This window comes from Somniosus microcephalus, chromosome 3 (assembly GCF_052327205.1).
Source record: "Somniosus microcephalus isolate GS21.2 chromosome 3, FLI_Smic_1.0, whole genome shotgun sequence".
NCBI lineage: Eukaryota > Metazoa > Chordata > Chondrichthyes > Squaliformes > Somniosidae > Somniosus > Somniosus microcephalus.
In genome coordinates, this window is record NC_140989.1 from 271372346 (window position 1) to 271399978 (window position 27633).

Consider the following 27633-nt stretch of genomic DNA (forward strand, 5'->3'; position numbering starts at 1 on the left):
CAACAAAGGAGGACAAAGGGATTAATTAAGAAAGGGAAAATAGAATATGAGAGTAAGCTAGCAGGAAACATAAAAACTGACTGTAAAAGCTTTTATAGATATGTGAAGAGAAAAAGATTGGTGAAGTCAAGTGTAGGTCCCTTGCAGTCAGAATCAGGGGAATTTATAATGGGAAGCAAAGAAATGGCAGACCAACTAAATTCATACTTTGGTTCTGTCTTCACAAAGGAGGACACAAATAACCTCCCAGAGATGCCGGGGAACATAGGGTCTGATGAAAGGGTGGAACTGAAAGAAATCAGTATTTGTAGGGAAATGGTGTTAGGAAAATTGATGGGACTGAAGGCCGATAAATCCCCAGGGCCTGATAATCTACATCCCAGGGTACTTAAGGAAGTGGCCCTAGAAATAGTAGATGCATTGCTGGTCATCTTCCAGAACTCGATAGACTCTGGAACAGTACCCATGGATTGGAGGGTAGCTAATGTTACCCCACTATTCAAAAAAGGTGGTAGAGAAAAAGCAGGGAATTATAGACCGGTAAGCCTGACATCGGTAGTGGGGAAAATGCTAGAGTCTATTATAAAAGATGTAATAGCAGAGCACTTGGAAAGCAGTGACAGGATCGGACAAAGTCAACATGGATTTACAAAAGGTAAATCATGCTTGACTAATCTACTGGAATTTTTTGAGGATGTAACTGGTAAAATAGATAAGGGAGAACCAGTGGATGTGGTGTATTTGGACTTTCAGAAGGCTTTCGATAAGGTCCCACATAAGAGATTAGCGTGCAAAATTAAGGCACATGGGATTGGGGGCAAGGTATTGACTTGGATAGAGAACTGGTTGGCGGACAGAAAGCAAAGAGTTGGAATAAACGGGTCGTTTTCCGAGTGGCAGGCAGTGACTAGTGGGGTACCGCAAGGATCGGTCCTAGGACCCCAGCTGTTCACAATATATATTAATGATCTGGACGAGGGAATTGGATGTAATATCTCCAAATTTGCAGACGACACAAAGCTGGGTGGGAGGGTAAGCTGTGAGGAGGATGTCGTGAAACTCCAGTACGATTTGGACAGGTTGGGTGATTGGGCAGAAAGATGGCATTGCACTATAATGTGGATAAATGTGAGATTATCCACATTGGTGGCAAAAACAGGAAGGCAGATTATTATTTGAATGGCAATAGATTGGGAGAAGGGGAAGTGCAAAGAGACCTGGGTGTTCTTGTGCACCAGTCACTGAAGGTAAGCATGCAGGTGCAGCAGGCGGTTAAGAAAGCAAATGGTATGTTGGCCTTCGTAGCAAGAGGGTTCGAGTACAGGAACAAGGATGTCTTGCTACAGTTGTACAGGGCCTTGGTGAGACCGCACCTTGAGTACTGTGTGCAGTTTTGGTCACCTTACCTGAGGAAGGACGTACTTGCCATGGAAGGAGTGCAGCGAAGATTCGCCAGGCTGATACCTGGGATGGCAGGAATGACATATGAGGAGAGATTGTGTCGATTGGGCTTATACTCACTGGAGTTTAGAAGATTGAGAGGGGATCTCATCGAAACCTATAAAATTCTGTCAGGCCTGGACAGACTAGATGCAGGAAGGATGTTTCTGATGGCCGGGGAGTCCAGAACCAGGGGTCATAGTCTAAGGATAAGGGGGTAAGCCATTTAGGACTGAAATTAGGAGGAATTTCTTCACCCAGAGAGTGGTGAACCTGTGGAATTCTCTGCCACAGAGGGCAGTGGAGGTCAGTTCATTAAATATATTCAAGAAAGAGTTGGATATATTTCTTAAGGCTAAAGGGATCAAGGGATATGGGGAGAAGGCAGGGACAGGGTACTGAATTTGGATGATCAGCCATGATCTCATTGAATGGCGGAGCAGGCTCGAAGGGTCGAATGGCCTACTCCTGCTCCTATCTTGTATGTTTCTATGTAACATGTCCACAGGCAAACCTCTGCTCTCTAATATCCAAAACATGACCTTATATATGAAGTTATGTGGGAAAGTGGGCTGCAGGGTAAACAATTAACCCTTTTACCAATGAGTTACACATTGAAAATAATGGGTTGTCCCATAACCTCCTCACATCTCCAACTGACAAACAAATAACACTAGGACAGACTGCATATTTCAGGCTACCAAACTACAAATCAGGTTTATGGAGGAGTAAAAGTGAGTAGAAGAGGTGCGGTGCAAACCTGGCCGAATTCATTGTTTTCTCATACCTCACCTAACTCAGTGTTTCTTTGAAAACAATTACAGTCTAGAAGCCTTTATCAGGTTTCTACTGTACTTTAAATAACTTGCATCCTTAATGAAACACTTTTACATGAAAACAATATATCATGGAGTCCTCTGTTTGCCTCTTGTAGTACAGTTAAAAATGAAATAATGAACTTGGAAAAGGCTCCACTATTTATCTCTCTGTCAGGCAGGGCTCTAAGCATGGAGCTGTTAATCAACACCAACCCCTTGGCTGAAATGGCTGCTGCAACAGATTCCCACCCCCTGATGTGACAACAATCCTAAACAATTAATTCTATTTCCCATTCATAGCCTAGTAATCAAGTTTTTAGAATTTACATGTTTTACAACAAAGACAGCATGAAAAGCTACTTGTTAGTCCTTCTAGTCCTTAATAGACTAATTGCCAGGCCAAACAGACAGTTACAGAAAATCCCACTGTGGTATAATAGGTAAGAAAGCTGCCACTTCCCATATCTTTACCATTGCCATGCAAAGTTTCCTCCAATATAACAGAGACATCAGAGAAAAGATACTGATGTTATTCTATTTACATAGCTATGAGACATAGGTTTTGGTAGTTCTGGTCTAGATAAACTGTGGATTCCATTTGGGTTGACTGCTCCCAGCTATGCAGTAACCAACTCAAAGTGAACATATTACAGACCAGAACAAGCTCCTGTAAAAATATAGAGTCTTTTGTAGTTTGAAACACGACAAATTTCTGATCCGAGCTCTATAATTTTGATCTTGGGAAAGAGAGGAATGATTTAGGAGATGGTGCATTGAGTCTTCATTTCAACACTGCGAAGATGCAATAAAGGAACAAGACAATGCAGGGGAACGTAAGAGGATCAAGAAAGTTATGAACAGCTCCAGCGAAAAAAGCAAATGAGGTTCTGGGTTGCATTAGCAAAGAGGTAGATTACAAATCAAAGAGGTAAAACTGTTGTCATATGAGTGATATGTCAGACTCTATATGAAGGACTACATACTATTCTAGTAAGCTAATCATAGGAAGGTTATTATTGTCCCTGAGAAGGAACAGAGCTGAGCATCCAAGATGATCCCAAGGATCAGAGATCAAAGTTATGAGAAAAGGTTGCGAGTTGGGGTTGTTTTCTTTGGAAAAGAGAAGTAACTAGTTTTGACAACGTTGATCCAGGCAAATTGATGACTGCGGTGAAGTATTTAAATGGCAGGGTACACAGTCAAAAATTACAAAATTAGGAGTTAAAAGGTTCATTTTTTAATCTATTGGGTTACATACTTTTGGGATAAGAACCTATGGAATGCCATTGAAATGAACATTATGGGGTAAATTTTATCTATCGGCCAATCGGCAGAGCACAGTCATCGGACCTCAATCTGTACATTTAAAGAAGGATTATGTTTCTGGCGGATGCCTTTGCCACCTGCTCAGAAGAACAGTTTAAAATCAAGATTGTCACGATCCAAGTGGGAAATCAGCAGGTAAATCACCGAAGCATTTTCATTATCCACCCTCCCGCTTTCCTCTGTTAAAATCCCTCCTCCTCCCCCAACTGCTTGTTACTAACTAGCTGATTTAACATGGGAGGGAAGGACATCACAGCTAAGCCACCACACACACGCACCACGATTTCCAACAGTTGTCACTAGAAAGCCATCAGGAACTGGAACCTTGGCTGATTCTTTTTTGCCTCCTAGTTGCAGTACCCCTACTCCCCTAGCTCATATCTACTAACAGTACTGACCAGGGATCGAAACTGGTATCTTGCTGGTTTGTACTGTCAGGGTATTTATCCCTGGAGCTGTTAGGGCAGTGAGTGAACTCAATTTAGTTATTTACACATTCAGACAGCCATGATTGCAGTCCAGCTCACTGTAGTGTGTATTCCTTGAAACTAGCAAGCATTCTGTAAATCTTACCCTTGTCTCGGGTTTTCAACCGTAGGTAGTTGTGCAAGATGACCATGTGGGCTGTGCAAGTCCCCTTCAATGGAATGGCGATCAGAAGACGAACTTCGGGTAAGATGTGGAGATGACAAAACAGGTGCTGCTGGCCCGCTGTGGCTGGTGGGAGAGCAACTGTACATCCCTAAATGAACAAAAAAAAGACATGTATCAGTTCGTCAAATCAAAATAAGAAATATTTCTAAGCTTTATTTTTTTCTTCAAAAATGACGGGGGTAATTTTAACTTAATCCGCCCATCGTGGAAAGTAAAATCGGGCAGGGTGTAATCTGACCCGGTCAGTTTCCAGACTAGGTTAAAATTACCCCTAAATGTACAAAGGCCCAATATCATGTTATGATCTCAAAGGAAAGCCTATAGGGAGTACCTTTTGTTTTGAAGTAGTCATCCATTATGTATTGAAATAACATTTTTATGTAAATAACTTTTGCATCTGGCACATCCATCATACTTGAAATGATCATACTTGTACCAGATTGACTCAAATATTGTTCATAAAACAAACAAAAATTGAATGGATAGGGTACTTAAAAATGAGCTCCTAGCATTTATAAAAAAGTATTTAAAAAAAAGGAAAGCAATAAGCTTCTGCTTGGTCTGAGAATTTACAGAAATTAGACTTTTTGGCCTTAAACGGACAGTTTAATTTAAACCCAGCTCCTTCTGAGCAGTAGAATAATACATTGCACATTACATGACATAATGCTCCTGTCTTTATAAACTAAGGCCACGATTTCCTCTACCTCGGTGGGTCCGTGGTGGACGACGTCGGTGGCGGGTCCCAGCCTCGCTGCTGGCTCCAGCCCGCTGTCCAAAACGATTTTCCCCTGATTGAGCTTGTTACGTCCACCCAACGTGTTTGTTAGCCAATTGAAGGAAGCGAGTCTGATGACGTCATTTGATGATGCGTCATCAGCCGGTTTCATCAAAGGGACCATGTGCAAATTGATTTTGACAGTTGTGCTGTCAGTGTTCTACAGCATTGAGGTGCTGAAAACACTGACAAGCACTGCACAAAGGTGCACGGCTGCACCCAGGCTCTCAAATACTCCCTCCATATGCTTCTTGGCGGAAGAGACCTCCCCAGGAGACCAACGCAACCTGGTTGCACATTGCATAGGAGGGCACAAGCAGGGATGTCGTCAGAAGGACCAGGCTGCTGTGGCGCAAACCTTTCAATGATCTCAGTAGATCACAAAACGTTAGTGCAAAGCCACACTCAACCTCATCCTGCTGTGCCACTCATCAAATCTCCATCACTCTGCCTTCCCTATCCTACTCCTGCACATCCTTACTCACACCTACTTACCTTGCACCTCCACCCATCCCTCTCTATCTACATTATCACTTCCCCATCTCACTAGCCACCTCTCACACTCATCCTAGTCCAATCATACCAACTAACACACAAGGGTAGGCACTTGGGTGTTTTATGCAATGTTCATGTAAAGTTTCTGTTAATGTGGTGTCAAACATTGAAACCTTTATTTTCAACACTTTGCGTTCTTGGACAGATCTGTGTGCACCTTTGGAAGTGGCTTTGTGAGTTGCAGTGAATGATGAGACATAACGGTACCCCCCGCAATGGTGATGAGTGTGAAAGGAATGCCCAGGGATGCTTTATGGTGTTGGTGTGGGGTGGTGCCAACCTAGCGCATCATGTGACAGCCAGGTTGTACAGCATCAAGTGAAGTAAATCTGGCCATCATGAGGCCATCCCTGGCATCCCAGGCAGCAATGTGGTTGGGTGCTGATGCCCTGTGTCTTATGCAGCATCAGTTGATTGCAGAGAAAGTTGGTGTTGTTGTTGGTGCTTCTGGTGTGCCTGGTGCTGCTGATGTTGGGGCTGATCTTGGTGAGATTCTGAGGACCAAGGTGAGATAGTTTCAAGGGCACCAATGCTGATGTAATAGATGGCAGGTGAACTTGAGATAACAGAAGCGATATGTCAGTGCTGAGAGAGGTTGTTCTAATGAGGTGACACTGGATAGAGAGTTTACTCCAAACACTTGCAACCTGCATAAAGCTCAATCTGTCTTCCAAATGCAGTAAGCAACAGCTTCTGAGCTTGGAAAGTGAACAGCTGTGAGACGGGACCTTTTATAGCACATTTGCAGCTGTCAAGTAATGAGATGATTCCATGGTCATACAACTCCCGACCTACTTACCTGACGTGATCCCCGAGCAGCGTGGACCCTGTGGACGACCTCGTAAAATGTAAAGTGAGCTCAAAATACTTTTTAATGGGCTGTTAACAAGGTCATAATGACCTGAGTTGCCTCCCCCGCCGCTGCATGTCAGGTCTGTTCAGCGTTGACAGACCCAACATCTGGGAAAGGCGCATGGCAGCGGGGTCCTGACCCGCTGTGAAAAAAATGTTTTTCCCACCCAACCCGACACCGAATGCGCCCGCTGACCTCCTGAAATATCCCCCCCTAAATGTTTCATCTGACTGTCAGCAACACCACAGGAGATCTGCTAAGAGATATAAATATATTTAACATCAAATTTTGCACTCCTTTCAAGACTACGTCAGGCCACTCCAGGATGTCACTGACGAGGAGGGCTGTGCATTTTGGTATGGCTTCACTGATTTTAATAAGGGCCACACTTAAAGCAATCTGGAAGCCAATCCAGATCTTGACCCTGGGAAAACGTACCACCGGCAAAATGTGCTTTCCTGGGGTGCCCAGCTTCAAAAGGCTTTCAGGCGGCTCTGAAATCACAACTCAGTTACAATCAAAGGAGTCGTTTTGGTTGACATTACCATAGTGGTCTACCAGCAGGGAGATCTCACGTGATGATTATCTTCTCCATTAAGATATTTGACATTTTTTAAAATCTATTTTTTTTTCAACAGACAATGGGGAGTACTTTGAAGAAAATGTATTCTCCCCAGACTTTCCTTCACCTTTAGCCTAATATACAATTAGCTGCTTTACTATTGTAAATACCAGGATCAATTTCTGTTGACTCATCCAAAGGGATAACATCTGTTAGTAAGTGTTGAAACTCTTGTTAATATTTTTTGACTCTGTGTTACACAACCTCGAGAACATTTCTATATGGCTAAATATTTAACATCACTGTAATACACTTGGATCATCAATCAAGATTATAAATGGTTCACTGTTTGGCCCCATTTGTAAAAAAAATTGGCTAACTTTATGCCTGTGATTATCACCATGGTATCTGCCAAGTTTGGAAAGCAAAAGTGGGGTCCAGAAAGTGCATCGGAGACATACTGGCACCAAAAAAGAAGCCACATTAGCTGAAGAGAGGGCTGAGATCTGGGTAAACTCTTGCAGTAAACTGTTTGAAAACTTTGAGTTTGCATTGCGCATAGTGCTACAATCTGCAAGAGTGTAAACACAGCAGGGCCATGTGTTAATCTCCATTACAATCACACTTTTGCCTCTTGCTCTTTCTTCCACTGCGCAATATAGAGACCTGTTCTGATATTTCTCATGCAGGGTGACATTTCTGTAAACAGTATTTACTTATTTTTTCTTGCTCTACTAGCTGCATTCCTGCACATCTCCAGGCTATAAAAGATGTCCACTGTGGGCTCCCTGACAGCTCAGTTGATAAAATGCATTGACCAGACGTTCTCAGGAGCTCAATCTGTGAAACTCCTTGCCCCCCCCCCCCGTCTTCCTTCTTCCAACAATCTACAGGCTTTAAAAACTCAAGTTTGGGGTCATCTAATCACAACTTCCTGATTTATCTAATCTTTTCTTTTTAACCTTGATGATATACTGCATCCGCAATCAACAACAAGTTACATTCTTCGTGCACAGAAAGACATCTCAAAGAAGGGAAGCCAGTAGGTACCAAGGAAGAAGGCAAAAGTTAGGATGAGGAGAAGGTGGGCAGGGGCAGTCAAAGGAAAGGATTTTGAGATTGTTCTTGAAACTAGAGAAGGAGGTGGGAAGGTAGAGAAATTAGGGAGCGAGTTCCAGAAGGCAGGGATATAGTGGTTGAAAGGGCACACTTCACCTAGGTTTCTCAATTTAAACAAAAGCACTGTGGTAATCTTTATAATCTAGTTTATTTGTGTGCAAGGTTAATTTATGTGAGCTAGACAATTTTATTTTGAAATATTTAAAACATACCTGAATATATATCATGATTGACTGGCAAAGTTCTTCCAATTGTGTTGCTTGTTACATTGCACGGTGAAGCCACCGGCTGAAGAGGCTGAATAGTCAGGCAATCATTCATCATATCCTGTTCAAGTTCAGTGCCCGAACGCAGCTTCAAATAAAAGGGAAGAAAAAGTAGAATAGACTCCAATCAACAAATGTCAGATGTTACTGTAGCTCATTATCATATAGTCTAAATATTTACAGGAGCCGTCATCAAACAACAAATTGACTGTGGGAACATAAGAATTAGTCACTTAGTCAATTAGAATTAGTCACTCAGGGCTCCTCCAATGGCTAAGTGGGTAAATGCATTGCAAAGTGAACTGTGCCAGAGAAACCAGGAAGATTCCAGTTTTTACCTGTTCTTAGCTGATTGCAGGCGAGCCACCTGGGGGAGCTAAATTGTTGATTATTTTCACTGTCATTTAGTGTTCCACCATCGTGGCAGGGTATTGTACGGAGGCAAATCATCAGGAGAACACTACCATTGCGTTAACCCTACATCACAAAAACCCACAACACCTCACATTTCATTGTACCGTGTAAACATTGGTGCAGGAAGAAGCAAAGAGTGAAAAAGAATTCTGGCAAATCTTTTAAGAAAGAAAGACTTGCATTTATGTAGTGCCTTTCATGACCACCAGACGTCTCAAAGTGCTTTACAGCCAATGAAGTATTTCTTTTTGAAGTGGAGTTACTGTTGTAATGTGGGAAACGCGGCAGCCAATTTGCATACAGCAAGCTCCCACAAAACAGATAATGATAATGACCAGATAATCCGTTTTTGTTATGTTAGTTGAGGGATAAATATTGGCCAGGACACCAGGGATAACTCCCCTGCTCTTCTTCGAAATAGTGCCATGGGATCTTTTACATCCACCTGGGAGAGCAGACGGGGCCTCAGTTTAACGTCTCATCCGAAAGACAGCACCTCCGACAGTGCAGCACTCCCTCAGCACTGCACTAGAGTGTCAGCCTAGCTTTATGTGTGCGAGTCCCTGTCAAAACCTTCTGACTCAGAGGCGAGTGTGCTACCAACTGAGCCACAGCCGACACTACAAATTCCAATCTCCCTTCCTTTCAGAGAACTTGTGGGGAATATTCTCTGCTTTGCAAAGTGAGAGTTTCTATCAAGAATTCAGGCATGGAGGTCAGTGCACCTCGCAAGAATTTCAGTGCACTATAATTAATGGAGAGAGAATTGTGTGAAGTACATGGACGTCCACACCCGCATTACAGTTTGTACTCTGCAGAACTCTACACCGCAAGCGCTAATTTGTAAAAATTTAAATTGCATCATAAACATATAAAAAATGTGTTTACAATGTCACTACACATTTGTGCACAGAAGAAATCTTTCCCGTATACTGGAATTACACAGCAGCTTTCATATGTGTTTGGGAGCAAAAGCCAAGTCCGAAGCTATTAGTCAACTGGAGAATTGGATGAGATATGGAAAAGCTTTTCTAGCAGTCTCTGAGCGTCGTGTTTGCAGATTTCAGATATTCATGTTCAGTGCGTGAACACAGCTTCAAATAAAAGTAAAGTAGGCCCCTGCCTGCCAGGAGTGGGTGGCCCTCTAGTGCGCCTATTCTCAGGTAAGTTAAGATAGGGTGGCAGGAGTGCATCGGAAACACTGCGCTACTGCCCCCCACCCCCCTTCCTGTCCATACCGTCCCCACCAAGTGGTTAAGTTCAATTCTCAATGTAGTCCTGAGCCATATAGACCAGAGTCATTGTTAGTCTGTGCTGAGCTAGATTATCTGAGTCAGATAGCAGTAGTGGCCTCTGTAACCCCTGGGCTGGGACTAAAATCTCCCAGGGTTCCTGCTCCTGACTGCAATCCAATCAATCCTGCTGGAAAATGCATATGTGTGGATGTTGTAAGAACATATCTTAATAACAAGAAAAAGCCAGTAGGCCAACAGCCCTTCCACTTTTCAGAAATCAACCCCCATCTATCTGATTTCTAACTATATCCCTCCATCTGTTTCTCTTCAGAAACATATCAGATTGTCTCTTGAGCCCATTTATACTGTCCACTCCTTGGTAATTTATTCCATAAGTCTATTATCATTTGGATGAAACCATTCTACCTGACTTCCCTTATTTTTCACTTACTAATGTTTAACTTGTGTCTCATGGTGCTTGCCATAGTGAAAAATTTGCTTGGGTCAATTTTGTTAAAATCTTTCACATCCTTGAAAACTTCAATTACATTACCTCTGGAGGGGAGGTGTTTCAACTGCTGGCCGCCCGTTTCTTGCCTGAAAAATGAGCGACAGGCAAAGGAAAATTTGATGGGGACCTTGGACACCCATTTAATTTTCAGGCAGGCCTTTAAACGGGTGCCAAGCACTCTCCCTCTCCCCCCCACCCCCCCCACCCCATCCAAAAAAAAGACAGGAGGCTGCTTAAATATGCAAATTGGGGTCCTTGGCAGGTTGCAGGATCCCAAATGTAATTTTCATGGAGAAATGGATGGTATATGCGAAGTGCATGTTCGTTGTTGTTTTTCCAGTCATTGAGCATCCTGACCAGTGGTCCTTAAAGGGACCACTGGAAGCCGCTCAGAAAAGGTTTGTTTTTGGTGTTTTTTAATGATTTTTGTGGGGCTAGTGCAGAACTGAGGGAGTGCATTGTCAAAAGTGCCATTTTTCAGATCAAAATTTCCACTAAGGCCCTGTCTGCCTGTTCAAGTGGTTGCTAAAGATCTTATGACACTGTTGGAAGAATAGCAGGAGGTTCTCTCAGTGTTTTGGCTAACAAAAACACAGATTAACTGATTATTGATCCCAATACTGTTTGTGGGATGCTGGGCCAGAATGGCTGCCACATTACCTACATGACAATCACCACCCTCTAAAAGTAATTCACCGTGCAAAGCACTTTGAGACATTTTCATATTGCATGCCGTTATGTAAGTGCATGTTTCATCATAGTAGGCAAGATGGGTGTCTGACCAATGTGTTACACTAACAGTGGGGGAGAACTGAAGTGGGTTTTGGGCTGGCAGGCGTGGAGGTTGAGGATGGGCTATTGCAACTCATGGGCATCATTTGCATTTGATTAACGGGCTGTCCACATGATTGTGTCAAAAATAGGGAGCCCGCCAACTTTCCGGGAGGGATTTCTGGTGGGCTTCCTGAGGTCTATTTAAAGCGTGAATGCATCTCTTGAAGAGAGATTGCATTCACTGCTGCCAGATTGATCTGTGATACTGCTGGAAAGCGGAGAATCTCAGCAACGAGCCACAAGGCTGTCCCCAGATTCTCTAATGCCTGCCTGGAGGTCTTGGTGGAAGAGACGAGGTGCAAATTGCCCCCTTACTCAGGGCCTCGATAAAACTATAGATGGGGCTAGGGGAATTTACCCCCCCACCTCCCCAACTGCTCCCATGGGCAGGTGGGCACCAGGATTTTTGGCCAACATGGGCAGGTGGCCACTGGAGATGAGCCCAATGTAGTGATTGCGCCTCCCAGCCCTATGCTGATGAGGTGACCTCCCTTTGCCCATCCAACGGCAAAGCAGCATGGGAGGGCACCACCTTGATCGTGACACAAGGAATTTCGGGGCTGACTTTCCTGCCCTGAAAACAAGCCAATGACACTTAGACAAGTTGTGCTTTTACAAATGTGCATCCATTACATCTCTTAAAATCAATACAAAAAGTTACAACAGTTGTTCACTCGCTGGTCTATAAGTTTCCAGGTATGCTTCCGGACTATAAAAAATATATAATGAAATTATATTAGCCACTTTCTAATCCTTAGGAATTTATCGTAAATTTTGCAAACTTACAGAAATGTTCATTTAAGTCCCCATTTCTTTTACGACTCATGGGGCTGAATTTTGAGGCCTCCTGGATGAGGGAAATGGGGTGGTAGTGCCCCAAAAATGGGAGGGAAGGTCTTACCACTCTAATCCTGCCGACACTGTGGCTGTGGCAATCCTTCCCCTGGCCTACTATTGGCCAGCCGAAGCTGCTCTCTGAGTCAGGTGGTAGGCTCATTTAAAATGCAAATCGGGGTCCTATGACGAACATACAACCCCAATTGCTATTTTAGGAGTGTGCTGGGGGGGGGCCGCCATACTTGTGGCCCAAGAGCGGCAAGCTGCCTCAAGACACCTGTTTAGCATCCTTTTGAATCCGGCTTCATTGCCACTGGTAAAGTCAAAATCTACACCATGGTCACAAGTTTCTGAGTAAAGACAGATGCAAGTAACTATTCAATAACTCTGCCACTTCTTTGTTCCCAGGTTCCAGCTTCATTTTATGTTTTAAGTGTACCAATACACTCTAACCATTTGTTTACTGTGTACGTATTTGAAAAATTCTTTATTGTTATTTGAGCTATCCTGAGTAATCTTTTGTTCACTGCGGCACTTTTTCACCTGCTTTTCCTTGATTTTATAATTTACCCAATGCTGCTGTCTAATAAATTCCTTGGTGTTTTGAAAAGCGTCTGCTTATCCATAATTCTACACTTTATCTTTCTGATTAACCATACTGGGCTTGGTTGTCCTTTATTCTGTTTGGGTTATAGCTTCACTAACATTTCCTTAAATACTTTTAAATTTTCTACTGTAGAAGGTATATTTTCTTATGTTCACTTTTTATTGAAAAAATAGAGTATAAAATTGAAACTACTTCAGATGATGTGAACTGTGTGGTGCAATGGGACTGTAATTCTAAATCAGTATCTACAACCTTCTGAACTCTCTCTTTCACTGCGTACAGATAGTTCTATTGCACTCTTCATATTGTTGTACCCAATTAATGAGCCAAATATTTCCCTCTTTTTATACACAGACTTATGTAATCAAGAAGGATTTGAGATTTAAAATAAGTGGAAAAACAGGGGATATAATTGTAACATTAAACTATAATTACTGATATAAAACCATTTACAATCTCCGAGGAATTCAATTTCTGTTTTAATTTTCTTAGTGTAGCTTGTAAAAATAGTTTTTAAATTGTGTTTTGGCAAAATTAACCATAGATCCAGACCTGGAAGGAAGGACATAAAAAAAAAATCCAAGGAGGTTTTCAACACAGTTGTGAGGCAGTTTTGCTTGTGCTCTCACTAATGACATTGCTGGTTAAAGAAGGGATTAACACAATTGAAAGGAAGGATATTAGCTCTGATGATGTGGAATCTGTATGGGTAGAACTGAGAAATACCAAGGGGCAGAAAACATTAGTGGGAGTGGTATATAGACCTCCAAACAGTAATGCGGAGGTTCGGGATGGCATTAAAAGGGAAATTAGAGAAGCGTGCAATAAGGGCACAGCAGTCATCATGGGTGACTTTAATCTACATATAGATTGGGCCAACCAAATTAGTAACAATACTGTGGAGGAGGAATTCTTGGAGTGTTTAAGGGATGGTTTCCTGGACCAATATGTCGAGGAACCAACCAGAGATCAGGCCATCTTAGACTGGGTATTATGTAACGAGAAAGGATTAATTAGCAATCTTGTTGTACGAGGCCCCTTGGGTCGGAGCGATCATAATATGATCGAATTCTTCATTAAGATGGAGACTGAAATAGTCGACTCAGAGATTAGGGTCCTAAATTTAAATAAAGGAAACTACGATGGTCTGAGGCGTGAGTTGGGTAGGATTGATTGGGGAATGTCACTCAAAGGGTTGACGGTGGATAGGCAATGGCAAACATTCAAAGACCGCATGGATGAACTACAGAATTTGTTCATCCCAGTTTGGCATAAAAATAAAACAAAAAAGGTGACTCAACCGTGGCTAACAAGGGAAATTAGGGATAGCATAAGATCCAAGGAGAGGACATATAAATTGGCCAGAAAAAGCAATAAACCTGAGGATTTGGAGCAGTTTAGGATTCAACAAAGGAGGACAAAGGGATTAATTAAGAAAGGGAAAATAGAATATGAGAGTAAGCTTTCAGGGAACATAAAAACTGACTGTAAAAGCTTTTATAGATATGTGCAGAGAAAAAGATTGGTGAAGTCAAGCGTAGGTCCCTTGCAGTCAGAATCAGGGGAATTTATAATGGGGAACAAAGAAATGGCAGACCAATTAAATACATATTTTGGTTCTTTCTTCACAAAGGAGGACACAAATAATCTCCCAGAGATGTCGGGGGACATAGGGTCTGATGAAAGGGAGGAACTGAAAGAAATCAGTATTTGTAGGGAAATGGTGTTAGGGAAATTGATGGGATTGAAGGCTGATAAATCCCCAGGGCCTGATAATCTACATCCTAGGGTACTTAAGGAAGTGGCCCTAGAAATAGTTGATGCTTTGCTGATCATCTTCCAGCAGTCGATGGAATCTGGAACAGTACCCATGGATTGGAGGGTAGCTAATGTTACCCCACTATTCAAAAAAGGTGGTAGAGAGAAAACGGGGAATTACAGACCGGTAAGCCTGACATCGGTAGTGGGGAAAATGCTAGAGTCCATTATAAAAGATGTAATAGCAGAGCGCTTGGAAAACAGTGACAGGATCGGACAAAGTCAACTTGGATTACCAAAAGGTAAATCGTGCTTGACTAATCTACTGGAATTTTTTGAGGATGCAACTGGTAAAATAGATAAGGGAGAACCAGTGGATGTGATGTATTTCGACTTTCAGAAGGCTTCTGATAAGGTCCCGCATAAGAGATTAGCGTGTAAAGTTAAGGCACATGGGATTGGGGGCAAGGTATTGACTTGGATAGAGAACTGGTTGGCAGACAGAAAGCAAAGAGTTGGAATAAACGGGTCTTTTTCCGAGTGGCAAGCAGTGACTAGTGGGGTACCGCAGGGATTGGTCCTTGGGCCCCAGCTATTCACAATATATATTAATGATCTAGACAAGGGAACTAGATGTAATATCGCCAAATTTGCAGACGACACAAAGCTGGGTGGGCGTGTGTGCTGTGAGGAGGATGCCGAGAAACTCCAGGATGATTTGGACAGGTTGGGTGATTGGGCAAAAGCATGGCAGATGCAATATAACGTGGATAAATGCAAGGTTATCCACTTTGGTGGCAAAAACAGGAAGGCAGATTATTATCTGAATGGCAATAGATTGGGAGAAGGGGAAGTGCAACGAGACCTGGGTGTCCTTGTGCACCAGTCGCTGAAGGTAAGCATGCAGGTGCAGCAGGCGATTAAGAATGCAAATGGCATGTTGGTCTTCGTAGCGAGAGGGTTTGAGTACAGGAACAAGGATGTCTTGCTGCAGTTGTACAGGGCCTTGGTGAGACCCCATCTTGAGTATTGTGTGCAGTTTTGGTCGCCTTATCTGAGGAAGGATGTTCTTGCCATGGAAGGAGTTCAGCGAAGATTCACCAGGCTGATACCTGGGATGGCAGGAATGACATATGAGGAGAGATTGGGTCGATTGGGCTTGTACTCGCTGGAGTTTAGAAGAATGAGAGGGGATCTCATTGAAACTTATAAAATTCTGACAGGACTGGCCAGACTAGATGCAGGAAGGATGTTCCCGATGGTCGGGGAGTCCAGAACCAGGGGTCACAGTCTAAGGATAAGGGGTAGGCCATTTAGGACAGAAATGAGGAGGAATTTCTTCACCCAGAGAGTGGTGAACCTGTGGAATTCTCTACCACAGAAGGCAGTAGAGGCCAATACATTAAATATATTCAAGAAGGAGTTGGATATATTTCTTAAGGCTAAAGGGATCAAGGGATATGGGGAGAAAGCAGGGACCGTGTACTGAATTTGGATGATCAGCCTTGATCGCATTGAATGGCGGAGCAGGCTCGAGGGGCCGAATGGCCTACTCCTATCTTCTATGTTTCTATGACTGAGAGAAAGCAAGAGCCAGCTTTATACTTATAGGCTGTATAATTTTAATCAAGTATTTTCGCTACTACCAAGAATGCTGGGAGAGCCCCAATTTCCAAAGCAATGTCCTGTGTGTGCACTTGTGCTCTTTCTCTATTACATATATACAGCGTAAAGACATTTCTTGGCATTACCAGCAGATTGCATCTTCAGATGGGAAATCATTGGTGAACCTGCAGAAACCTTAACTGAAAGGGTAGTGTCACCAGATTACCCTGTGGGGCTCCTGGCGGCTGACTCAAGAGTGACACAGGAGGAGGAACCTTGCCTGGCCTTCTTCTTAGCTATGAGGAGTATGAGGGAAACAGAGTGGCAGGAAAACTGAAGGATTACAAATCCTCAAAAATAAATGCATCAGTTTGGTTTGTATGATTTTCCTATAGAAAGGAGTGGGTGTGCTGAATCAGATGGAAGTTGCAGGTCACTTGTGGTTTCAGGCTTATTAATGTACTTGGGCAATGCTATGTTTGTGCAGCAGCTGCCTTCATTTAATTCTAAGTTCCCTGAATCTTTGTGTAATTCTGATAACCAACCTGTAGTGCAGTACGTTCAAGCAATTTAAGTTATCTGGCAGCCATGTGGCCCATTTATTAGAATGCTTCAAAACCAAGCAGGCACACAGAGCTGCCTAACAAATGACAACAAGGTCCTCATTTGTACAGATCATTATGTGTGATCTGAACAGTAGTATTCTTCCACATTGTTCTCTTATTCATTGTTTGGGAGTGCTACTGACTCTAACATTTGTTGTATTTCATCTGCAGAAGTACTGTAATAGCACACATCTGATGGGTTACTGGCTCATACTCATCCCTTGTAAAAATAAATCCAATACTTCCCAAGGACAATACATACACATTTCTCATTGTTAAAGTACTTCATCGAAAGTCCTTTGGCATTGCATCTGTCTTTTGCCATGGGCCTGTCTAATATCAGTATCACTGACATGATGATACTTTTCAGATTTTGCTGGTGAGACAATGGATGTTTTCTGACCATAGTGCAATAAGGTCTCAGGGTGTAGATTCCAAATGGCTCAGTGGACAGGAACTCTACACTCTGTACTGAGTTAGCTCAATTCAGCCAGAGTGGTGGCACTGGCTTCAGTTGCGCTAGGAAAAGGAAGTCCACCAGGCTTCCTGCTCGACTAATATCCGGTGACCCGTGACGGAAAGTGTGCACAATTGATGTAGAGTGAGAACTGTGATGTTACTCACAGTTGAATAACTCAGTAACACCTAGGGGTGAAATTGGTTAATGCCAGTGCGCAAAATGGCCGATATCGAATCAGCAGCCTGTTTTGCGCTACTTGCGTTGACCAATTCTCCACCCCCACAACCCCCACCCCCGACCCACCCCACCGCCCCATTGTCAAGGTTCACAAATGAAGAACAAGTGAGGGAACAGATGGCTCCCAACCCTCTTTGAACCTTAGTCAGCATGAGTCAGTGTGTTCAAGAGAGAAGGAGAGAAAACTGGGGGGAAAAAAATTCCTGAATATGGACCTTTTCCATCAATGCCAGTAAACACAATTGGTTAGCTCATCATTCTGTTCTGGCCACGTTCTCACTCAGAAACATACATCACAATGTGACTGCCCTACATCTACAAGGCCCTACACACACTATATTAGATTTTATTTTTTAATCTCTGGAATGCCGTGCTCATTCAAGCAGATGCCAAGGAAATGATTAAATGGACTTTATTGATACAGCTGCAAAAATTCAGTGGTCCAGTTTCTAGAGTGAGTGTTTATTAGAACAACCATTGATATGATTTATTGCAAAACAAATATATTATAAAACAGCAGAGGCATACTTGATGTATGAAACATGATTGTACATGGAATTTAAGTGGAAGACATGGCAAGACTGGACCTGTGCAGATCAATGAGGCCTGGAACGCCAGGCTTTCTCTGCCACATATTAGTTGGCAATGTGATTCCCACTGAGGTTCTATTAAATAAATTAAATCAATGACTAGCTATCTGAACCAGTGGCTACTAAGCTATTATGTTATCAGTCAGTGGAAACATAAACCTTATGGCTGGAATAAAGTGGAACTATTGTTATAATTAATATTTTTATTTGTAAAAACGCCAAAAAGCAGAGCATCACCAAAACTGAAAAGACTAGGAAACGAGACAAGACAAATAAAGAAGTTGGTAAAACAAAGCATGTTTTCTGAACATAGTGCAATAAGGTCTCCGAGATAGTTGATGCACAGCCTGGGTTTTAGAAGCCTGGATTGTAGGAGGGGAAGATTGAGTGAGGTAAGGAGTTGCATAGTTTGAAGTCCTGAGAAAGAATGAGTTTGCTGTAGAAATGGTGCCATAAGCCTTGATTTGAAAAAGTTGCAGGAGGAGGAAGTGAAATAAGGAAGTTCAGAGAAGCAATACCAAAGTAATATTAATAAAATAAAGAGAAAAAAGCAATATTGAGATGGAATGAGAGAGTCTGGAACAGTTCACACTCAATAATCCTTATCACTGTTCTAGTTATTGCCAAAGGTTCATTCATGGGATGTGGGTGCCACGGTGCACCAGAGGTGGAGGGAGTGAATGTTTAATGGGGTGCCAATCAAGCGGCCTGATTTGTCCTGGGTGGTATCCAGCTTCTTGAGTGTTGGAGCTGCACTCATCCAGACAAGTGGAGAGTATTCCATCACACTCCTGACTTGTGCCTTGTAGATGGTGGAAAGGCTCTGTGGAAACACTCACCGTAGAATACCTAACCTCTGACCTGCTCTTGTAGTCACAGTATTTATGTGGCTGGTCCAGTTAAGTTTCTGATCAATGGCGGCCCCAAGTATGTTGATGGTGAGGGATTCGGCAATGATAATCCCGTTGAATGTCAAGGGGAGGTGGCTAGACTCTCTCTTGTCTGCCACTATAGTATGGAATTTTGCAGAACACTTCCTCAGAAGGTGGAATGGTTGAGCAGAGTTTTTGGTAGGGTAGTTTAAACATGCTTTGTGGAAGGGATTGGCTTGATGGGCAAATTACATCATCTTGTTCCATGTTTTCTTATCTTGGAATCTGAACATGTTTTAATTTCTGAATAGAAAAGACTCAACATTTATGTTCAGACTATTTTGCTCATTCCCATACTACATTGTTAGAAAATGAAAATCAGTACCTCTCAGACACAGTGTTATGTGCCTTCTCCCAGAGCACAAATCACTATAATCCCTTTTCCTGTTTGTGTCATACATTAATGTGTATCAGCATTTCTCTATGACACTTCATCTAGTGAACAAAACAAATCGATTTGTAAAGGATCCAGACTTACAATAACTCCCAACAACAGCAGAGTAAATTATTGTGATTTAGAGGTTGGAACCTTAATACCATGTTAAATTATCCCGTACCCAGTCTCCTAGGAGCTAGGTATGTCATCCACCGAAACACTGATTGAAGAGCCAAGTTACCATACTTGACTGAACACGTACCTGCAGCATTAAGAAGCGCCTGTTAACATACAGTTGCATTCAATGTATGAAAGGACATATCTCATACAACCAATGGGATGCAGAAACCTCCAACAATGTACAGAGAATGTTTCTGTGATTTTGTGAGCTTTATAAAAAGGGAAATACATGAGCTGAGTTCTTTTAATTGATGAATCTGGGTTTTTTAAGTAACAGAAACCACTTGCTGGGATTGGATCATAACCAGCAAAGTTGAGCCCGTTCAACTAACTGTAGCAAATCATCTTGACATCTATCTTATAACTAGCAGAATGAATGCTCTTGGCAATACTGTGTGAGACATGTACTTCTTAAAACACAAGTGGAGAGGAAGATTAAAAACAGCAGGAGGAATGGACCCAACAAAGCAGAATTATTCTAATCTTCAATTTCAGATTCAGGAGTCCCTGCCAACGCACTGTCACCATGCATAATTCAGCTCACATAACAACACAGCATAAACACATAGCTCACTCCAATATCATTAATAATTCAGAGTACACTCCATTACTGCTTTTATAACATTAGAAATCTGGTAAATCAATTCTATGTATTTAATTTGTTTCAGTTGATATTATGTAGAGTTGCAACTGTGCAGCTACAAAGAAAGCATGTCCCTCCATCCCCCTGTTTTCTCCCCATCCCTCCTGAAGTTGGTGACTCATGCTGGTTCAATGGCTACATACTCCAGCATGCTCAAGTGGTCAGTTTTCATGTGTGAACCAAGGCTGTGAATGTCAGTAGATTATCACAGCCAAGCTCAATCTTGTCCTCACCCAAACATCCACACACACAGACTTTCTAGCAGGGGTCACTTGATAGTGATCACATAAGCATAGAAATTTTAGCACAGGAGGAGGCCATTCAGCCCCTTCTTGCTTGCACTGAATTTGGCTGATTTAAAAAAATTCAATTTTCTTGCCTTCTCCCAAAACTCATCCCATTTTCTTGTTTTTGCCCCACACCCTTTTACACTCTTCTTCTTTAAGTAATTATCCAGTACTTTTTTGAATGTCGGAATCAGCAAGTGTCACCACTTGAAACAAAGCATTTCACACTGCAATAACTTTGTGAGAAAAATGTTCTTCTAATTGACCCCCATATATGTATTTCATATCTTGCGATCAGGGCCTCGACTTCAATTTACTTATCAATACAAATAATCTATCTACATTTACTTTGTTTATTCCTTTTAGCATTTTTAACACCTCTTTCAAATCCCCCCTTTATCTTATACCAAAGCAAAATACTGCAGATGCTGGAAATATGAAATAAAAACAGAAAATGCTGGAAATACTCAGCAGGTCAGGCAGCATCGGTGGAGAGAGAAACAGAGTTAACGTTTCGGGTCGATGACCCTTTGTCAGAACTGGAAAAAGCTGGAGATGGAACCGGTTTTTAAGCAAGTGCAGGGGCAGGGAAAGCGGGGGGGTGAGGAAAGAACAAAAGGGAAGGTCTGTGATAGGATGGAAGGCAGGAGAGATTAAGAGACATTAAGAGAGTTTAAGAGATGGTGCAAGGCAAAAGGAGATGGTAATGGGACAAGTTAAGAAACACAAGATGGCTCTAGATGAAGTGTAAATGGCACTGGCAGAATGAAAGACAGCTGCCATGTGGGAGAGAGAAAAAATAATAAATAAAATAAATGGAAAAAAAAGGATTGGGGCAGAGGTTATGGTCTGAAATTGTTGAACTCTATGTTGAGTCCAGAAGGCTGTAAAGTGCCTAATCGAAAGATGAGGTGCTGTTCCTCGAGCTTACGTTTAGCTTCACTGGCACAGTGTAAGAGGCCGAGGACGGTGAGGTCTGAGTGGGAGTGGAGCGGAGAATTAAAGTGACAGGCGACCGGAGGCTCGGGGTCACCCTTACGTACTGAATGGAGGTGTTCCGCAAAGCGGTCACCCAATCTGCGTTTGGTCTCCCCAATGTAGAGGAGACCGCATCGTGAGCAGCGAAAACAGTATAGTAATTGAAAGAAGTACAAGTTTCACCTGGGAGGAGTGTTTGGGGCCCTGGACAGTGGGAAGGGTGGAGGAAAAAGGGCATATATTGCATCTCCTGCGCTTGCATGGGAAGGTGCCGGGCGAAGGGGAAAGGGTGTTGGGGGTGACAGAGGAGTGGACCAGGGTGTCGCGGAGGGAGCAGTCCCTTCAGAATGCTGAAAGGGGAGGTGGGGGGAAGATGTGGTTTGGTGGTGGGATTACGCTGGAGGTGGTGAAAATGGCGGAGGATGATCCGTTGAATGTGGAGGCTGGTGGGGTGAAAAGTGAGGACAAGGGGAACCCTATCGTGGTTCCGGGAGGGAGGGGAAGAGGTGAGAGCAGAAGTGCGGGAAATAGAACGGACACGGTCAAGGGCGGTGTCAACCACAGTAGAAGGGAATTCTCGGTTGAGGCAAAAGGAAGACATGTCGGAAGCACTGGTATGGAAGGTGGCATCATCAGAGCAGATGCGGCGGAGACGGAGAAACTGGGAGAATGGAATAGAGTACTAACAGGAAGCGGGGTGGGAGGAAGGTAGTTGTGGGAGTCAGTGGGCTTGTAGTGGGCGTTTGTCAATAGCCTATCCTCAGAGATGGAGACAGAAAAGTCAAGGAAGGGAAGAGTCAGAGTTGGACCATGTGAAGGTGGGGGAAGGGTGGAAATTGGAAGCAAAGTGAATGAAATTTTCTAGTTCAGGGCGAGAGCAGGAAACAGCACCGATGCAGTCATCAATGTACCGAAAAAAGAGGTGAGGGAGGGGACCTGAGTAAGACTGGAACAAAGAATGTTCCACATATCCCACGAAAAAGGCAGGCATAGCTGAGACCCATGTGGGTTCCCATAGCAATACCTTTAATTTGGAGGAAGTGAGTGGAGTCAAAGGAGAAGTTGTTCAATGTGGGAACAAGTTCAGCCAGGTGGAGGAGGGTGGTGGTGGATGGGGACCGGTTGGGCCTCTGTTCAAGGAAGAAGCAGAGCGCCCTCAGGCCATCCTGGTGGGGGGTGGAGATGTAGAGGGATTGGACGTCCATAGTGAAAAGGAGACGGTTGGGGCCAGGAAACTGGAAACTGTTAAAGTAGTGGAGGGTGTCGGAAGAGTCGCGGATGTAGGTGGGAAGAGACTGGACAAGGGGAGAAAAAATAGAGTCGCGATAGGAAGAGATAAGTTATGTTGTTAGTTTGACAGAATACAGCCCTAGTTGCTCTAGCCATTCCTTGTAGCTTAGATCCCTTATCATTGGGATCATCCTGATAAATCCATGCTGTACTTTCTTCAAAGTTATTATATCCTCTTTTAACAAAGAGCCCAAGGGGGAGAAATTGAGTTGCGCCCCCTTTGGGACGCTAACTTCGCCGGGTTTTAACGCCCCGGAAAAATTAGCGCCCCACTGCATTGATGAATGTAATATTTAAAGTATTTCTCCATTCTTTATTCTCGTTCCCAAAATGCATTACCTAAAGAGCAAAAGCCTTGGCTGATATTCTCACTACCCAGAGATGCTGCAGCCAATTAGCACCCAGCTGCTGCCTGCCTAGATCAGCTAACAGCACAGACTGAAGATCGAACCTAAGGAGCTTATGGTCTGTATGGCTCAGTACCATATCATGTAGCCATCAGCAACAGACCCACTTGGGTAGCTGGATAAAATCTCTGAATCTGCTTGAGTTGACGTAACCAGTACTTGTGTTACAATAAAGACAGTTACAGAATGCTGTGCTATATCCCCAAATTGTGACCATATGTGTAAACAATCTCATGCTCTGCTGGGTGTCCAACCATCCTTTAAACTTGAATGAGGTTACTGTGGTATGAGAGAGTACACTTTCATGAGATAGTACACCTTCATGAGGCAGCATGTTCCACTCTAGACTCTAATCATCAGTTGGCTTTGGCAGAATTCAAAACAGAAACTATTAATGGCTTCCTTATATTCTAGTGGAATTCCTAATTTTCAAAAAAATTGTTCAATGTATTATTTAATAAAGTAACAGATTGAAAGTGCTCCCCTTGTCAGTAATATTGCAGATGCTGGAAGGCATTACCAGAAGACTATGTATGCAACATGCTCTCATGTATAGAGGGTTCCGTGTGTACCCAGACTGCAGAAAGACAAGCAGTTGATGCTGGAATTCTGCACTTGCAATTGGTGAAACCAATATTTGATGGGGTGTGGTATGTCTCTGTGCATAGTCAGGAGGATGCCAGCAATACACTTACACATTTTATAATGAGTTGTGCTATTCACCATGTTGTTCGGGAAGAGATCCTGGTACCTGCCTAATAATAAACTAGTGACTATTCTGCTGGGGGTGGGTGCAAAACAAAGACAAATTTACTTCCAGGCATTAACACCCCTAATAATATGAGACTGAAACAGAGTTGATGCTCTGTAAACAGAAAGCAAAGTCAAGCAGATCCATAATACTCCCAAGGTGCTGTTGATGATTGAGCATCCAAGATATTAAGGGGAACAGATCGGGTCGATAGAGAGAAACTATTTCCGCTGGTTGGGGATTCTAGGACTAGGGGGCATAGTCTAAAAATTAGAGCCAGACCTTTCAGGAGTGAAATTAGGAAACACTTCTACACGCAAAGGGTGGTAGAATTTTGGAACTCTCTTCCACAAACAGCAATTGATGCTAGGTCAATTGTTAATTTTAAATCTGAGATGGATAGTTTTTTGTTAACTGAAGGTATTAAGGGATATGGGCCAAAGGCAGATCAACCATGAACCCACTGAATGGCAGAACAGGCTCAATGGCCTACTCCTGTTCCTATGTTCCAGTCGGCTCATTGGAGAGGTAAACCTGTCACTGGGGACTGGGATTATTCCCATTCAATTCCAGATAACCTATAAGCCAATGTCCTAACAGGCAAGCTCATCATTGCTCTGTAATAGTAGGCTGTATGGCTTTAGTTGGTTAAACTCCAACAGCACCCCTAATCCACAGAGAGGGATCCTTAAGCCTTGCTCTGTGCTTAAGTTCTGAGTGTGTCCCTAATTGAGAGAATGTGAAATCCATTAAAAAAAAACAGAAACTCTACTTGCTGGATTTCTTAGCTTTGGCTCTTAATGTGTGTCAGGCACCCAGGTAACCAAAAAAGAGAGAATGCAGTAAGAACTAGGAACTTTCAAACTGACAATGGGCTGGAATTTTGTGTAAATAGCATTACTGCCAGTAGTAACTTCACTTTCCCCATGGTGATCCAGTCACAGAATCACAGAATCACAGAAATCCCACAGTGCAGATAGAGGCCATTTCAGCCCATCGAGCCTGCACCGACACATATCCCACCCGATCCCCGATCCCCGATCCCCGTAACACCTACACCAACACATATTCCACCCTGTAACCCCATGTATTTAATCCCCCTAACACTAAGGGTCAATTTTTTATCATAGCCAATCAACCTAACCCGCACATCTTTGGGCTGTGGGAGGAAACCGGAGCACCCGGAGAAAACCCACGCAAACACGGGTAGAATGTGCAAACTCCACACAGACAGTCACCCGAGGCCGGATTCGAACCCGGGTCCCTGGCGCTGTGAGGCAACAGTGCTAACCACTATGCCACAAAGTCAAAATAAAAGAAAGACAAGCTTATTGACCCAAATTTCTTAAGAATACAATAAAAAGTCCATTTAGGCCTTCCACCTCAACCTGTTGACTCAGTCTATGCTAATGACCTGTTCTGACCCTGATCATCTCTCTTAGCATACACCCATATCCGTCTGCTTACTTTCCAACCAATAATCTGTCCCCTTCCTTTTTGAATGTAACATTTAAATCTCTATTCCACATACTAGATATCAGTCCATACCAACTAAGTCCAATTTCAACAAGCCAGATGACAGTCTATGCCAACTAAACTCACATTGACTGCAGTAGGTGGAGTCAATGACAACCACAGTACATCCACTGTGTTTGGTAGCAGGTTATGCCAACTGAATTCACATTCATTGAGCTGGTTTGCTGTCTATACAGTAGAGACTGAATTTACTGTACTGGATGGCAGTCTATACCAATTGAGGCAGCATTCACTCACTGGCCAGTCTATTACAACCGAGTCCACATTTGCTGTGCTGAATGCCAGTCTAAATCAATTAAGGCTGCATTTATTGCTCTAGGTGGCACTCTATACAAAGTGAGTGCACACTGCACTGGATGGCAATCTATTCCATAAATTGTGAAGTGGTTAAATTACGGTCTCCCTTCTACTGGCTTTAAATTAAGACCTTCCCAGTCTGTCCACCAATTCCCTTCACAATTTAAAAAAGTCTTTTTAGATGTCTGCCAATATCCTAGTGGCACAGTTAAGCCATACAAAGTCATGTCAAGTTTGATTCTTGGATTGTGCTAAATTAGCTGATAAATCTTTGATGGTAGGGATAACTCGACTCAGCCCCCTCGCACCTCTGCCCCAGGCTAGGAAGGGGTAAACTTACTCAGAATTCCCATTTCTCAATGCTATCCAGTGACGCTGGCTGGAAAGTGTGTGCATGTGGATGTTGGATGAGAACAGGATCAAGCAAGGGTGTGATGTCCTTACTATAGCCTGCCAATACTCAAAATGCAGCCTCATGCATGAAGAATGGCCACTTGGGTAATGCACCAGATGACTGCTGGCACCCATGAAACGGTATCTCAGCAAGAATTTGAATATTCAGGAGAAAGGGGAAGAAAAGTTAGCAATAAAAGCTTTTTTCCTTCAAATGAGTACTGGTTGACGTCCCTCGGCCTCTTTTCATATCTCATTGATTTAGGACTCTGTTCCATTCTTGCTGGATATCTTTGAGTATTTTCCAATGTCTAATTGCCTTATTGTGATTACAACTGTCACAAACATCCAGGGGTATTCAATATTCAGGAAAGACAGGCAAAAAGGAAAAGGAGGCAGGTAGCATTGCTGGTTAAAGAGGACAATAACACAATTGTAAGGAAGGATATTAGCTCTGATGATGTGGAATCTGTATGGGTAGAGCTGAGAAATACTAAGAGGCAGAAAACATTAGTGGGAGTTGTATACAGACCCCCAAACAGTAATGCTGAGGTTGGGGATGGCATTAAACGGGAAATTAGAGACGCGTGCAATAAGGGCACAGCAGTTATCATGGGTGACTTTAATCTACATATAGATTGGGCTAACCAAATTAGTAACAATACTGTGGAGGAGGAATTCCTGGAGTGTATACGGGATGGTTTCCTGGACCAATATGTCGAGGAACCAACTAGAGATCCGGCCATCTTAGACTGGGTATTATGTAATGAGAAAGGAATAATTAGCAATCTTGTTGTGCGAGGCCCCTTGGGGCGGAGCGATCATAATATGATAGAATTCTTCATTAAGATGGAGAGTGAAGTAGTTGACTCAGGGACTAGAATTTAAATAAAGGAAACTACGATGGTATGAGGCGCGAGTTGGGTAGGATTGATTGGGGAATGTTACTCAAAGGGTTGACGGTGGATAGGCAATGGCAAACATTTAAAGGTCGCATGGATGAACTACAGAATTTGTTCATCCCAGTTTGGCATAAAAATAAAACAAAAAAGGTGACTCAACCGTGGCTAACAAGGGAAATTAGGGATAGCATAAGATCCAAGGAGACGACATATAAATTGGCCAGAAAAAGCAGTAAACCTGAGGATTGGGAGCAGTTCAGGATTCAGCAAAGGAGGACAAAGGGATTAATTAAGAGGGGGAAAATAGAGTATGAAAGTAAGCTTGCAGAGAACAAAAAAACTGACTGTAAAAGCTTTTATAGATATGTGAAGAGAAAAAGATTGGTGAAGTCAAGTATAGGTCCCTTGCAGTCAGAATCAGGGAAATTTATAATGGGGAACAAAGACATGGCAGACCAATTAAATACATACTTTGGTTCTGTCCTCACAAAGGAGGACACAAATAACATCCCAGAGATGTCGGGGAACATAGGGTCTAATGAGAGGGAGGAACTGAATGAAATCAGTATTTGTAGGGAAATGGTGTTAGGGAAATTG

At 42.9% G+C, this 27633-nt stretch overlaps 1 protein-coding gene across 1 annotated transcript in view; it reads right to left on the minus strand.

The window, feature by feature from the left end:
* The window catches only part of glis1a (GLIS family zinc finger 1a), a 199576-nt gene that overhangs the window by 27945 nt on the left and 143998 nt on the right, over nt 1–27633 (minus strand). The window contains exons 5-6 of the mRNA XM_085978082.1: nt 8318–8459; nt 4158–4326 (exon numbers count right to left, since the gene is read on the minus strand). Of these exons, the coding sequence (XP_085834208.1) occupies nt 4158–4326; nt 8318–8459 (311 nt within the window). The remainder of the gene's footprint in view (nt 1–4157; nt 4327–8317; nt 8460–27633) is intronic.